Here is a 16389-nt window from a genome sequence, read left to right on the forward strand (position 1 = left end):
TCACTTGCACGTGTACTCCTCCGCCCCCTCGCTGCACGTGCTGCAGCGCACGTAGCAGCACCAGCGGAACTCGCACTTGCAATGCCACGAGCGCGTGTACCGGCGCGTGTCGTAGCCGCGGCCGCAGCACAGCAGCTCGCAGCCGTCGGCGTGCGGCGACGTGCGGTCGCACGGGCGGCCGCGCGTGCCCACGCTGCCCGTCAGCCGGTCCTCCTCGCAGTAGCTAGGCGAGCTCTCGGTGAACACGAGCTCCGTGTGGAGCGGCTTGCGGTGGCCGCGCGAGCGCCTCGCCTGGAGGAAGGCGGGGTAGCGGTGGCGGTAGCGGCCGGCGTGCACCGGCTCCACGTGGACCGCCTCGTCGTACTTGCGCTTGAGCGCGGAGCCCACCTCGCGGAACTGGGGCAGCGTGGCCCAGCACGTCCTGGTGGTGCACGAGCCCAACACTCCGTGGCACTTGCACACCGGCTTCATCTTCTCCTCCAGCACCTGGCGGCACGTGGGGGGGGAGAGAGAGACGAGAGGGCAGGAGAGCATCGGGGAGGTAGGTGGGGACAAGTGGGGGGGGGGGGGGAGACAGAAAGACAGAGAGAGACAGAGAGAGACAGAGAGAGACACAGAGAGACAGAGACAGACTTTGACTTTAATAATTTTATTACACCAGCGGCAATTGTGCTGGAGTTTTCCAATATATGAGCCTTTATGGCAACACACAAACATGTAATAAAAGACTCCGTCAGCCACTGCTGGTCTCCGCTTGTCTTCTATTTAGGTTCTTCTCCGCACCCCGCTGGTCTCCTCCACGGACCAGCGTCGTCTCCTCTCGCGTGCCACGCACGCTCCTCCGTTAGCTCCTCTACTCCCGCACTCCGCACCCCGCTGGCCGACGGCGTGCTGAGGACCTTCGGCCACGTGGCCGATGGCGCGGATCTCTCTCTCACCACCCAGCGTGGCTCAGACTCTCAACTTCCACGACTGCCCCGATCTCTTCCGGGCTCCCACTAATATACATTCCCCCCACGTGATCCTGACTCCTCCCCTTCCGGATCGTCAGATCCGGCCTTCCCATAATGCCCCGCTGGCTCCGCCCCCATTCACCTCGCCTCCCATTGGAGCCGAGGTGAACGGTGGCCCCTCCCACACGCCCCGCAGACCAGGCTCCGCCCCCCAATACCCCGGGCCGCGTGATTGGACCAGAGCCCAGCAACAACCCCATTTACACTATGAGACACCTCCTTTACCAGTGGCAAAATATAGTGATAGGTTTTTACCCTTTCAACTGGTACAAAAACTGACATCATGTTTGCAAGAACCACAAGAACCACAACACAAGCAGTCAAAATGCAAACAAAAAGAAACAACTCTGATGATGATAATGATATGCACTGTCCTTGAAGTTAATTGGTCCGCACTCGAGACAGCTTTCCTTAGCTAAAAATAAGCATTGTGCCGGAAAAATGACGAGGAGAAGAGGTAGGATAATGGGGGGTGGGAAGGGGGGGGGGGAGAGAGTGGGGAGGGGTGGGGTGATTTTGTTTTCAGCGCCTGCGTTGGATTGGATCTGGAGGAGTGCTTGGTGTGGGGAAATCGCTGGCACCTTGCGCCCGGCGGCGTTGTTGTGCAGGTTCATGAGCGTGCGCGCGCTCCGCTGGACCTCGCGCGCGTCCACGAAGAGGCGCGAGAACTCGAGGCTGTGGCTGAGGTCGGCCGAGCAGCCGCCCTGTGCATCGTAGAAGCCGCCCTGCTTGGCGCCGTCGCAGCCGCACCAGCTCCGGTCGCCCCGGCCGCACGCCGCCGTGATGGCGTACGCCACGGCCGCCGCCATCACGGCGTGCGCGAAGGCCGCTTCTCGGCTACCTGCTCGTGTCGGGGAGCCCACGCACAGGGGGGGGGGGGGGGGGCGGTGTGAGCAGCAGGGTGGTGGAGCAGGGACGCGTGGGAGGTGGGGGGGGAGACGCGGGGTCGCGGTGATGGGGGTGGGGAAACAATTGATCGGCTGGATAAGGCAACTGCTGTATCATAAGCTCACGGGCAGCCTGCTGATACATGGAGTCCTCTCTGAGGAGATACCAACTGGGTCAGGTGTGCGACAGGGGTGTCTCCCTATGTCACCGGTGTCATTCATGTTGTGAATGGAGCCCTTTGCCCAGGCGGTCAGGGGAAATCAGCGGATTAAAGGGGTGTAGGGAGCCAGCAAAAATAGCCATGTGTATGGACGATGTCGTCATTTCCTGTGGGGATGTCTCCTCGGTATGGGAGGCCCTAGGACTCGCGGATAGATTATTTTTGGCCTCGGGATCTAACGTAAATGTGAGGAAGAGTGAGATGCTGATCTTCAGTGACCCCAGGCTATTCGAGGGCCGTCCACCGGTATAACGGTGCTGGGAGAGGGGATCAAGATCCTGTCCGCCCGGCCGGCCGGGCGGACAGGCGCCTTCCAATGGAAGGTAGAATGTTGGTCACGAGGGTGGAAATCCTCCCGACACTTATCTACCGGGCCTACGTGATCTCGCCGGGCGCGCAAATGGCGAAAAGACTGCAGCGAATGTTCTTCAGGTTCATCTGGGGAGGGGGGGGGGCGCGATGGGCCGAGTGGAACGGAAAACGATGTATAATAATAAAATCGTCGAGAACGGTGGGAGGGGCGCCCCGAATATCACGTGCACCCTCGCCACGATCCTGGTCTGCGACACGCTGCACCTGTATTTCTCCAATGGACTCCAGGTGGAAGCCTCGTTACGTACGGCACAGGCAGGCGTGGCTCCTGCGGTGGCCAGGGACGGCTTCGTTGCCGCGCGGCACCCCCGCGGCTTGGCCTCAGGGGTGGTCGTGCACCGCGGCAAGCGAACACGTCGTGAGGCGTGAGCCGGCCCAGACACGCGCGTCGTGGATTCCCAGGGACGTCCTGGCGGAGACGTCTAAGCAGCAGGCTGGTACAGAGGTGCCAGGTGCACGGGGTGCCGTGCACCGACTACTTTAGAAAAACGTAACATCGCCAGCCCTGACGAAAAGGCAATGGGATTTATCCTGGCTGGCGGCCTGGGACAGGCCGGAATAAAGACGGTTCATGTGTTCCCGAAGATTGGCCCGCACCCTCAGTGCCCATTTGCTCGGGAGGTGTGGGAGTTATGTCAGCCTCTGCTGCCTCATTTTTGTCCAGTAAAGGCCACATTGCCTAATATAATTTGGGGGATGTTCAGACAGAGGGCGGGGGAGGTCTGGGCTCAGGCGTGGGCCGTCGTAAGCGCCGTGAAGGAGGCGGCCCTGTGGGCGGCGCGCGGGAGAGTGATTAAGGGCACCTGCATGTCGGCCGTTGGAAAGGGTGGTGTAGGTGGAGACAGAGATGGTGGGCAGTGACGCTGCAAATGAGAAATGGCGGTGGCCTCCACCCCCGTGTGGCACAGAGTTTGAGGACGGCCTCCGCTGCGAGGGTAGGCGGATTCATGTTTCTTCCCTGGCGACGGTAAACTTCTTCGCTCAAAGGTTGTGTGCAGGATGTGTTTCTCGTGTTTCATACTCGGTGCACCTGCTGTCAGGGAGAGTGGTGCAGGCACTGGTTGTTACAACAGGATCACCGGCTCGGGTTGTGGTCATGCTTTCTCCTGTTCTTTTTTCCTGTTCTAGGCAGAGGACTGCCCATGATTGAGAAATGAAAAAACTTTTAAATAAATAAGAAACGTGACGCGTTGCGAGTTCTAGAATTCAGAGAGAGACGCACAGGGTGACCGCACACCGCGGGTCCGCCCCTCTGCCGAACTGACGCCGAGTCGGGGCGCTCACCGCCTGGGAGCTCCTGGCCGAACACCGTCTCCTCACCCAGCGCCGAGCAATTCCAGCGGCTGAATTGGAACTGGTGCCGGCACTCGCCGATTCCCAGCCGCGCGCCCTCGCCGACCGCGACCATCGCGTCCGGGTGGCTCCGGCACAGCGCCCGCTGCTGTGGCGTCAGTCCCGGAATCTTGCCGCAGATCGTGTCCGCGGACAGCGCCCTGCAGCCATCGGGCAGGCAGACGGACGCACGGACGGGCGCGTGGACGGAGAGCCGCCCGGCGGCACCGTGACCAGCGCGAGCGAACGCAGCAGCAGCAGCAGCGTGCAGACTTCTCCCTCGACGATCTTCACAGCGACCCGACATCGCCATCGCAGCCCCCCCCCCCCGTCACAACGCCGCGCGACGAGCCCGGCTTCTCGACGAGCCCGGCTTCTCTCTCTTACCCCACTCGCGAGTAGAAGAAGGCCGCCGTGAGAGCAGCAGCAATGCGCAGGAGGAGGAGGGGGCGGTGCGGCGGTGCCCAGCGGTGGACGCGCGCGCCGCATGGCGCCGTCTGCCGCGTGGCCGAGGCGCTGGCGCGCGCCATCTCGCGGAGTGTCACAGTGCCGCTGTGACGAGTCGAGCCAGACCACCTCGTCACACGCAGCAGCAGCTACACACACAGTGACACTCAGCTACACACAGTGACACTCAGCTACACACACACACCTACACACAGTGACACTCAGCTACACACACACACCTACACACAGTGACACTCGGCTACACACAGTGACACTCAGCTATACACAGTGACACTCAGCTACACACACACAGCTACACACAGTGACACTCAGCTACACACAGTGACACTCAGCTACACACAGTGACACTCAGCTACACACACACAGCTACACACAGTGACACTCGGCTACACACAGTGACACTCAGCTATACACAGTGACACTCAGCTATACACAGTGACACTCAGCTACACACACACAGCTACACACAGTGACACTCAGCTACACACACACAGCTACACACAGTGGCACTCGGCTACACACAGTGACACTCAGCTACACACACACAGCTACACACAGTGACACTCAGCTACACACAGTGACACTCAGCTACACACACACAGCTACACACAGTGACACTCAGCTACACACACAGTGACACTCACCTACACACACATAGCTACACACAGTGACACTCAGCTACACACACAGTGACACTTAGCTACACACACACAGTGACACTCAGCTACACACAGTGACACTCAGCTACACACAGTGACACTCAGCTACACACAGTGACACTCAGCTACACACAGTGACACTCAGCTACACACACACAGTGATATTCAGCTACACACACACAGCTACACACACACAGTGACACTCACCTACACACACAGTGACACTCAGCTACACACACAGTGACACTCAGCTACACACACAGTGACACTCAGCTACACACACAGTGACACTCAGCTACACACACAGACACTCACCACACACAGTGACACACACCTACACACACAGACACTCACCACACACACAGTGACACACACCTACACACACACACTCACCACACACACAGTGACACACACCTACACACACACAGACACTCACCACACACACAGTGACACACACCTATACACACAGACACTCACCACACACACAGTGACACACACCTACACACACAGAGACACTCACCACATACACAGTGACACACACCTACACACACACAGACACTCACCTACACACACAGTGACACACACCTACACACACACAGACACTCACCACACACACAGTGGCACACACCTACACACACACAGACACTCACCTACACACACAGTGACACACACCTACACACACACAGACACTGACCTACACACACAGTGACACACACCTACACACACACAGACACTCACCACACACACAGTGGCACACACCTACACACACACAGACACTCACCTACACACACAGTGACACACACCTACACACACACAGACACTGACCTACACACACAGTGACACACACCTACACACACAGACACTCACCTACACACACAGTGACACACACCTACACACAGACACTCACCTACACACACACAGACACTCACCACACACACAGTGACACACACCTACACACACACAGACACTCACCACACACACAGTGACACACACCTACACACACAAGACACTCACCACACACACAGTGACACACACCTACACACAGTGACACACACCTACACACACACAGACACTCACCTACACACACACAGACACTCACCTACACACACAGTGACACACACCTACACACAGACACTCACCTACACACACACAGACACTCACCTACACACACACAGACACTCACCTACACACACAGACACTCACCTACACACACACAGACACTCACCTACACACACACAGACACTCACCTACACACACAGACACTCACCTACACACACACGGCTGCAGCAGTTGTGTGAACACCGCGTGGTTGGGAGGCAACCAATGATGACCACGCGCGACTTGGCCGTGGTGAAATCCTCTATGAAAAGTAGTTAAGGGGCCGTCCATAAATGACGTCACGCCAGGTGCGTGACGTCATTTTAATGACGGCCCCTAATCGATGCACACAAACACATTCAGAATAATTGATTCTCGATGGGCTTTAATTGATGAAGCAAGCAGGTGTAATCAATTCCGTCGTGTGTTCTAATTGCCCAAATCGCGCTGTGAGATGCACGTGCACGTGGCACCTTGACCAAGTCATTCAGGAAATGTGAGCCACATCTCACGCCCCTCCGCCCCCAGAGCCACGACACCATTCACCACCCTCGCCGGTGGGATACACGTCGTCACCTCATCGTCGTGTTGTCGATGACAGTCACTTCACACACATCGTCGTGCGGATCCACCTCGTCACGGGAGAGCCGGGACTTTCCAAATAAAAACGAAGCAATTGGCAACATTGTTACTGGTAGGAACCTCCTGGTTACACCAGCCCACAGGGGATTATTGTGTCCGTCCGTCCGTCCGTCGTGCAGGGAGGGGCTGGGTGGGGAGGGGTGGGGCTGGGTGGAGAGGGGAGGGTGGGGAGGGGCTGGGTGGGGAGGGTGGGGCTGGGTGGGGGGTGAGAGGGGTGGGGCTGGGTGGGGGGTGGGAGGGGTGGGGCTGGGTGGGGAGGGAGGGGCTGGGTGGGGAGGGTGGGGCTGGGTGGGGAGAGGCTGGGTGGGGAGGGGCTGGTCACCCCGTGGTGCCCTTATAAAACTCAACGTTTCACCTACTCACGCCGGCTTGTGCCCGCCCTCACAGTCGGGCATATTTGCGGAATACACCACGCTGCCGTTGACCCTGCAGGCCATTGACCGAGCAACCCAACGTTCCTGCCAGCTCCCTCCGCAGGAATGTGTTTCTGTTCATTTCCCATCACAACAACGGCAACAAGGAAATAACCTAAGAGTTAAATATTACCGCGTGATGGAATAAATTATCCTTCACTTGTTGCACTAAGTGGAGAGGAATTTACTGTTGCGTTGCACAATTCGTTGAACAAATTGTGATAGCCTTGTGACCTTTACCACTGACACATCGCCCCAAACAAGACGTACATTTTTATCTTGATCAAGGGTTATTAAAGGCCCGAACATTACAACTCTGTGTGCGTTTTTTTTGTTAGATTCATTTGGCAAGGGAAACTAGTTGGCTTTCCCTCTGCTCCACTCGCTTGCCACTTTGTCCTGCCACACCCACCCAGTGTGTCACCGCGCTAGTCTGCCATCACGAACCAGAGGAGATGAATGGTGAACATTTAACAGAGAAATGGAACATTTATGCTGGTCTTTGGAAACAGTTTTAAACAATCCAGGACGGTTTGCTTTCGTGGAAACATTCCAACCGAGATTGTATTTGTTTGGGATGTCCCAGCGGCAGTCGAGGTTTTTGGCAATGATCTGCAGGGATGGTGCGTTTCCGTTCCTAGCCGCGAGGTCATATCCTCGTTACTGCGCCGTCCGTGAGCGTTGGTTCACGTTCCGAGCAGTGAGGAAGTCCGCTTATCTTGCTTAAGTTGTTGAGTTGCGTCGGCAATAAACCCAAAGGGCAACCTTACCTGGTAAATACAGTAAACCATCTAGTCAACCACTGTAGTCTTCGTTCCTGCAATGAAGGAATAACAAAGCTACACCAACTCTCTCCCGGAGCCCTCTTCTGGCGAGCCGACCTCGACGTTTTCATGCATCTCGTGAACATATTGCCAGAATTGGAGTAAATTGTGATATGGTGCCACCTAGTGGCGATACAGCTCAGGGGAGTCTTTTATGTAAACAGGCGGCAAAGCCGAGTGAGAGATTCATGTTCATCATTATCAACCAAAATTAAATCCTATGCTGGATGGAGGCCTCTCCAAGCTGTCATCATCACATTTTCTTGCAATGCAACAATCCACGGAGCACCTGCATATGAGCTGATTTCAGAGCTCTCCATCTTAGATCTTTAAAGGTGCATTTGAAATAGTTTTTATACTCCTACTGATGCTCCTGCTGTTGTGGAGTGACTCATGCAGCCAGCTTTGGCTCCAGGGTTTGGTGGTACGTGTTTTGTGTCGTTTATTGTGACATTTCGGTCACAGTTCCTATGATCACTGTTACATTGCTTATGGCTTCATTTTGGTGATTTCAAAAGTTTTTTGGTTTGGCCATATTTGTTTGTTGTAGTACAGTTAGAATGATGGCTTAAATCTAAGTTGTCTTGTGGTTTTTGTTGTTTGACTGGCATCCCACTGGGATTTTTCCACAGCGTTGGTGTACAGTGCTTTTTTCTAGAAGACTTTGCAGTTTTTCCCTGGATTTTTAAATCCTTTATATTAAGTTCACTTGCTTGCGTGCTTCCGTGCGTGCTTGCTTATGACCGTGCAAATCTTTCGGTCGTTTTTTAACCCACTTCCCGTGATCCAATCGAGCTGACATTTTGCACACAGACTCGTTGTGCGTGACAATTAATTTTCGTGAAAATGTTTTTCCTAAATTTTACACTGTTTAGGGGAAAAAAAATCTATATTTAATACCAATTGCTTAATGGTGGCAGACAATCATCTGACCCATAGGTGGCAGCCATACCAAGCCAGAGGACGAGAGGACTCTAGCCGCCCGTTTCATGATGACGCAAATGTTGACTAACCACATGGCATGAAATCCCTGCCCCCACGCTGTACACTGGAGACTATTTATAGAGCAGTTACATTGAAGCCGCCAGGTTCTTGAAAGTGGTAAAACGGGCCAACGCTAGTGCCCTCGGGAATATACGGGGCATGTCAAGAGGGGATCTTTCATTTTTAAATCCTTTATATTAACTTCACTTGCTTGCTTACTCAAAAAAAACAGAATTGAATAATAAAATGAAACCGATGTGTGTGGTGTAAGCAATGTGGGATATCGATATACACTGACATGAACAAGATCAGCAGACAAGACGTCTTTCATACTCTTTGGTTCTTTCAGTAAAGTCACGTAGGTAGAAAAAAAAATAAATCAAGACGTTTCGATCGCAACACGAGCAGTCGTCCTCAGGCGAAAACATCCAGACATTGTCGCGGCAGAAGTCACGTGAGCTACAGCTGAGCATTGTTGTAATGCGGTGGGCTCACGCGAAATTGATTTCTGTAAGACGAAGGTGCTTTGAAAACCCACTGGCGACGCTCTTTAGTGTCGGTGTCGTGTCCTTGACTCACCACACGGGGACGTCTGGTTGAGGCGACGCGTTCATTGTAACAACTCTGTCGAACTCCGCTCCTCCAGCCACGACTCTAGCACGCAGGGGTACGGCCCCTTCCACCCGACAGCCCACGGGAATGACAGCCCTTTCTACCGCAGCAGCAGCCTGCACACTCCGGGCTCTGCCACCCATGGGTCCCTGAGCCCGGCGGCGTTCAGGGAAGACTGGACGAGCCGTCCCAGCCAGGGTACAGGAGCTCACCTCGGGTCCGCTACAACGCGGCTCTGGCTAGAGCCTCGTTGAGGGTCCCCGGGTGCCGCTCCAGTCTTCACGTCTTGGGATGTCCTCAGGCTTGAGCTGGTGAACACCGCCCGGCCCGTCCAGAGGGCCGGACTTTTATCCCCACGTCGGGGTCGCCCCTCCCTTCTGACCCCCCCCCCCTCTCCCAGAACCTTCTGGAAGGTCTTATCTTAAGGGGCCTTAGGGACGGGTGGGGGGTCAGGGGTGTTAGTCTCCGGTCACGGTGGGGGGTCGGGGGTTTAACCTTTGGTCGACCCCTACGCACCTCGCTCTCTCTCTCTCGGCTGCCCCCTGTTGACCCGTGCTGCACGTGGTGGCAGGTCAGCTGACAGCGCCTTGTTATGGCGCTTACGCACAACTTTGTGACGAACGCTGCACGTTCCGTCGCTTTCATGCAGGGGGCGCTGCAAACCTACGCGCCCCCTGCATGAACGACGGAGGCGCAGGGACAGACGGTCGATCGCGTTGGAATCGATCTGCAGACGGCGGTCTTCTGGCACGGCCAGCAGCTCGGTGTCGCCTCATCTCAATCCCGCGATCCCAACCAGGTGAAAGCCCGCATCGAACAGAACCCCGGCAAGGCCATCTACTTCACGACGAGAGAAAATTCACACGAAATGTCGTTTTCAATTAAGTCTTCCAGATGTAAAATAACAAGCTATTAATGAAGAAACACAATTATCAAATTCAAAACATAATACAATTCAAAGTTGTTTCATTTTAAAACTTCAAAACAGAGCATCAGGAGCTTGCGTGGATGCGTCGCTCGTGTGCAATTCTTTTAGTAACTTTCCAATCAGCAAGGAGCATTTCTTGTCCTAATTCGACAAAATCTACGTCAACACGTAATACAAAATTATAATTCGTGTTGTAGAGAATGTATCTCCTCTACGTGTAACTTTTAAGTGGTATGCCTTGTAACTGATGAATGATCGGAGCGTGCTCGCTATTTCAAAGACAATGAGTTGCTGCTCCAGAGGGAGACGCTTCCTGAAAACACAAAAATACCCTTTGACCTGTATCACAAGCACAACGAGTCTCACCTGAGTAATCTGTACAGGTTACTTGCAAAACACACACTGTGTCCTAACATCACTTATTCAATGTTTGACCCTTAAAGACAAAAGGTTACATGTACGCACACCATCAGACAAATATTCAGTCTAAATTCGTGACAGGCATATTAACTAAATTGAATTACTGCACTGAAATATGCTTTATTAGTTTACATCCTATTAACAAGAAGCTAATTTAAAAAATACGCACCGTCTGCTTAACAGTATCTGTACAACATACTAATGCACCATTCAAAACGAGTCGGCCATTGCATGCTGGCGTCTGGGTCAAAATGTAGCAAATTCTAAACATTACCTACAAACTCCACAACTGAGATGCCACATCAACCATCGCCCCCCACTGACAGGCTCTTGTCCACACGCAGGCCGGTGCAGGGCCACCACCTTGTGCCACACAGGGGCAGCTGCCACTTGGGGATGTCTCGAGTGTTTGAGACGAGATACGATGCAACACTCAAGAGTTGCCAGAGGCGATTAAGCAAGCACCATATAAATGGAATTGATGAGAACATAGTGAATGCTTGGGAGCTTATTGGCTCTCGCTCCTGGTTAGAGATCTACCCAACACACAGGTCCACAAACACTGGCCGCTCTTACCCTGCAGGTTGCACCTAGGAATTGGGTGTTCAACTTCACGTTGTCATTAAAGGCCTGTGACAAGGGTGCATCTATTGGAGCGACATCGTCTCAAGCTTACACATCTACCGGGTCTCCATTTGACTTTGTATTGTCTCAGAGGAAGTCCACCCACACCTCCACTTCCACAAACTGCTGGGAGTTGCCTCGCTCTGCCTCAGTCAGAATTCTTCTCCTGCTTCACGTTGCCTCCATCGATGTGAAGGTCACATTTTGGAGTTGAACCTTCATCTTCACATTTTACCTTCACTTCTTCGCTCTTCACCATCACTTCTTCACATTTCACCTTCACCTCTTCATATTTCACCTTGATTTCTTTAAAAGTGTCCAAGCTGGGATTTTCTTCCGGTTCTTGTTTGATGAGGGATGGGCTCATTGCAGCACTTTGACTTTCACAAGCTGATTTCAGACTCCACTCCTGGTGGATCTTCTGATGCTTGTGTGTTCTCTGGTGTTCATGAAGATGTGATGAATGTGCAAACGCCTTCCCGCACGGAGTGCACTTGAAGGGTTTCTCTCTCGTGTGTGTTCTGTGGTGTATTACAAGAGAAGATGACTTTGCAAACGCCTTCCCACACACACTGCACTTGAAGGGTTTCTCTCCCGTGTGTGTTCTCTGGTGTTCTACAAGAGTAGATGACTGTGCAAACGCCTTCCCACACACACTGCACTTGAAGGGTTTCTCTCCCGTGTGTATTCTCTGGTGTTCTACAAGAGCAGATGACTGTGCAAACGCCTTCCCACACACACCGCACTTGAAGGGTTTCTCTCCTGTGTGTGTTCTCTGGTGTGTTACAAGAGTAGATGAAAGTGCAAACGCCTTCCCACACACACTGCACTTGAAGGGTTTCTCTCCCGTGTGTGTTCTCTGGTGTGTTACAAGAGCAGATGAATGTGCAAACGCCTTCCCACACACACTGCACTTGAAGGGTTTCTCTCCCGTGTGTGTTCTCTGGTGTGTTTTAAGATGATATGACTGTGCAAATGCCTCCTCACACACATTGCACTTGAAGGGTTTCTCTCCCGTGTGTGTTCTCTGGTGTCTTTTAAGAGCAGATGGCCAGGCAAATGCCTTCCCACACACACTGCACTTGAAGGGTTTCTCTCCTGTGTGTGTTCTCTGGTGCTGTGTCAAATTTCCAGTCCGCTCCGTGCTGTATCCACGCCGGTCGCATTGTTGCCTTGCCGTACCGAGCTGTGCTGAGCGCCTTTGCTCCATCAGACCAAGCGACAGCTGCAGACAGAAAAAAATGATAACCACACCACCTACACGTCAGACACAGAGGAATGCATATACACAGTCACACGTGACTTACACGTCTATACTTATTCATATATTCATGATGCAGTGAAACAGTTTCCCAAATTCATCACACGGGCTGTTATGGCACACAATGAGAGGGTGAATGGTCACAAACATGTCTGGAAGCCCTCGTATCTTCAAAATGAATGGGAACCCAAAACTCCGAGCACACAATTTCGGCTGTCTGGCTACAAAAGAAATATTTATGAAAGCTAAATTCGGCTGACATAGCAAAGGGTGTTGGAAACAATCCTATTTGTGTTGTGCAGAAATGCGTAAATTAATACTGGTAGGAACCTCCTGGTTACACCAGCCCACAGGGGATTATTGTGTCCGTCGTGAAGGGAGGGGCTGGGTGGAGAGGGTGGGGAGGGGCTGGGTGGTGGGTGGGAGGGGTGGGGCTGGGTGGGGAGGGGCTGGTCACCCCGTGGTGCCCTTATAAAACTCAACGTTTAACCTACTCACGCCGGCTTGTGCCCGCCCTCACAGTCGGGCATATTTGCGGAATACACCACGTTGCCCTGGCCGCCGTTGACCCTGCAGGCCATTGACCGAGCAACCCGACGTTCCTACCAGCTCCCTCCGCAGCAGCAGGAATGTTGTTCAGTGGCAACTTAGCGGTGTGAAGCCAGGCTCAGATGTCCTTGAATGATGGGATGAACAGATCTGACGTCAGCTGCTGCACGTGTGTGTGCTGTGCTAACTTCCTGTTTCCACTCTTATAAAGAGTTCCAGAGGAAAACTAAAATAAACTATTGTTTTGTTACAACCTCCGTGTTCATCAGAGTTAATATACTTTACACTGTCACACACTGCCCGGTTTTTCCCTCCACATTCAGCGTCTTTGACAGACAGACATTGACACACGTAGTCTTGGTTCTTTCGGTAAAGTCACGTAGATAGGAAATAAAAATAACAGATCATGAAATTAAATTAAATAAACACCACTTGTGTTGCGATCGAAACGTCGTGGGTTTATTCTTTATTTGCAAATTTTTTAATTTAATATTATTATCCGTTATTCTTTTTTTATCTCTGTGATTTTACCGAAAGAACCAAGAATATGAATTGCTGCAGTTACTAAAGTTTTAAGTCAAAACACCGAGACACGCGTTGACAAAACCCACCTTGTGTCGTGGGCAGGTAGCTTCTGTAAACAAGAGCGGTACAGCAGCTCAGGCGGGCTTGGGCTGGTAAAAAAACGAAAAAAAAAACTGCGTTAATATCTACAATAAACCAAAGTGACAAAGTAGCGAGCCGCGTGAAGACAAATTAAACTTAAGGGAGGGAATTAAAGCAAACGCGACCAGGCGAGGGCAGGAGGCAAGGCCCCGCGTGTCTAGGCCCCGCGTTGTAAAGTTCCAACTTGGACATCGATTCACAAGCTGCTGCTGCTCTAGTGACATCCCTACGAGAGAGAGAGCGAGGCTCTAGCTTGATAAACAACAACAACCACAACAACAACCACAACAAGCACAACAACAACAACCACAACAACCGCGATGAGAATTTCTCACCTCAGATTTCACTGCACGCGCGAAGCTGCAGCCTGTGACGTCACGCGGCAGCAGGTGACATGACGTCACTCCCGGGGTACAAGCAACAGCCCCTCCCACAACGAGTGGCGACTCTAACTGACGTCATTAATACATTATGTTAATGTGTGGAGATCGAAACGTCGTGGGTTTTATGCTTTAATAAGTGACTTTACCGAAAAAGCCTAAGAGTATGAATCAATGCAGTCACGAAAGCTTCAAAACTACAATTTAATAAGCGACTTGACCGAAAAAGCCTAAGAGTATGAATCATTGCAGTCACGAAAGCTTCAAATCTGGAACTCATCATGGATGTGGCTGAACGTCACCGTGTAGGAGCCCAGAGCGTGACACCTTCACGCGCTGGGCGAGTGGCGCAGTCTCGCTTCCCATGCGAGAGGTCGCGGGTTCGATCCCCGCGTCCTCCACAGGCGAATATATTTTTAAATCCTTTATATTAAGTTCGCTTGCTTGCTTACGACCGTGCAAACTTTTCGGTCGTTTTTTAACCCACTTCCCGTGATCCAATCGAGCTGACATTTTGCACACAGACTCGTTGTGCGTGACAATTAATGTTCGTAAAAAAAATGTCCAAAATTTTACACTGTTTAGGGAAAACAAATTAAATATTTAATTACCAATTGCTTAATGGTGGCAGGCAATCATCTGACCCAAAGGTGGCAGCCATCTCAAGCCAGAGGACGAGAGGACTCTAGCCGCCACGCATATGAAGGATTTAGAGTGAAAAACTTTGTTTTTACGGGTTATACTTATTTTACATTTATTCAAATAGAAAACGTTACACATTTGGTGAGTCCATTGGGCAAGGCACTGACCGCTTGATTGGGATTTGCTGTTTGTTAAAAGAAACATTGTTGATCGAAATTTTGCTTTCATGGCTTTATTTAGGTGATTTCGAAAAGTGTATTGGTTTAGCCATGTTTGTTTGTTGTAGTACAGAGTTAGACTGATGGCCTTAATCTAAGTTGTCTTGTTGTTGTTGTTTGACTTGCATCCCACTGGGATTTTTGCACACAGCGTTGGTGTAACGGTGATTTTTTCTGCAACATTTTGCTGTCTTTTCTTGGATTTTCTGTTTGCTCTTAGTCACATATTCACTTTAAGATGTTTTTTTTCATGTCTTTGTTTTTTGTTTGTTGCGGTTGCACCCGATTCAAGAGCCGAATGGCTCACAGGGCTACAACTAATACATGAACTTGAACTTGAAAGCTTCAAATCTAGAACTCATTCATGGATTAGGCTGAACGTCACCGTGTAGGAGCCCAGAGCTTGATGCCTTCACGCCCTGGGCGAGTAGCGCAGTGGGTTGCGCCCTCGCTTCCCATGCGGAAGGTTGCGGGTTCGATCCCCGCGTTCTCCACAGGCGATGCGTTCACTTCTCTTTTACACACTCGTGGCAATGATCATCATAAACAACTACGCTGGTTTGGTCGTCTGCGTGCGTATCTGGACGTTAATTTATTTACGGACCCGCCCAAACAGCTCGCTCTGATTCGATGAAAATAAAACAGCCGGCAAAAAGCCACAGCTCACTTTGATTCGATAAAAATAAATAATTAACACGCCCGGAAGAGAGCGATAGCATAGGTTTGGCATGGTCTGCGCCGCAGTGCTGCAGTGCACTGTGGGCGCAGACCCTGCGCTGTGTGAGTGTGGTGTGTATGCAAGTGTGCGAATGGTAGTTACGCTAATATTACGTTTATTTATGTAAAAAATGGGTGCTGCGTGCTGCGATTAGTGGAGTCCCCAAACAACTTTACCTTACGAGTAGGCAGGGGTCGCTATACAGTAAGTCTTAGCGGACTGAGCTGCCAGCTTCACCTGCCGGGACCACGGCCAGTTGCGTAGCACCCCTTACAGTTTCGCCCATGGGTCAATACCCCCATGGGGCAACCCAGCTTACTGTTTGATGGGTACAATGGGTACTTTTCGGTTTATCCGGCTTATTACCATTATTATGTATTGACGTTGATCACGTCTCCATGGACGGCTTGCTGTCTACTTCGGTTGTGTAATTCAGATGTTGTGCATGCTGCTGCTGG

The 16389-nt window shown here is 52.1% G+C and overlaps 1 protein-coding gene across 1 annotated transcript; it reads right to left on the minus strand.

Moving 5' to 3' along the window:
• Positions 1-4355, minus strand: LOC133362591 (protein Wnt-7b-like). Its single transcript, XM_061581520.1, has 5 exons — positions 4213-4355; positions 3778-3986; positions 1629-1854; positions 337-487; positions 1-210 (listed from the first exon to the last, which is right to left on the minus strand). Exons 1-5 carry the CDS (start codon positions 4353-4355, stop codon positions 1-3), a joined length of 939 nt encoding a protein of 312 aa, XP_061437504.1.
• Between the last annotated feature and the right edge of the window lie 12034 nt (positions 4356-16389).

The sequence above is a fragment of the Lethenteron reissneri genome, unplaced genomic scaffold (genome assembly GCF_015708825.2).
Source record: "Lethenteron reissneri isolate LAM-NWPU_2019-01 unplaced genomic scaffold, ASM1570882v1 scaffold_1538, whole genome shotgun sequence".
NCBI lineage: Eukaryota > Metazoa > Chordata > Hyperoartia > Petromyzontiformes > Petromyzontidae > Lethenteron > Lethenteron reissneri.

Coding starts and splice junctions, on each gene's coding strand:
- LOC133362591 (XM_061581520.1), bottom strand. CDS start 4,355: ATGGCGCGCGCCAGCGCCTCGGCCACGCGGCAGACGGCGCCATGCGGC. Junction 1,855..3,777: donor CGGCCAGGAGCTCCCAGGCG/GTGAGCGCCCCG, acceptor CGACACGAGCAG/GTAGCCGAGAAGCGGCCTTC. Junction 211..336: donor AGGCGGTCCACGTGGAGCCG/GTGCACGCCGGC, acceptor TACTGCGAGGAG/GACCGGCTGACGGGCAGCGT.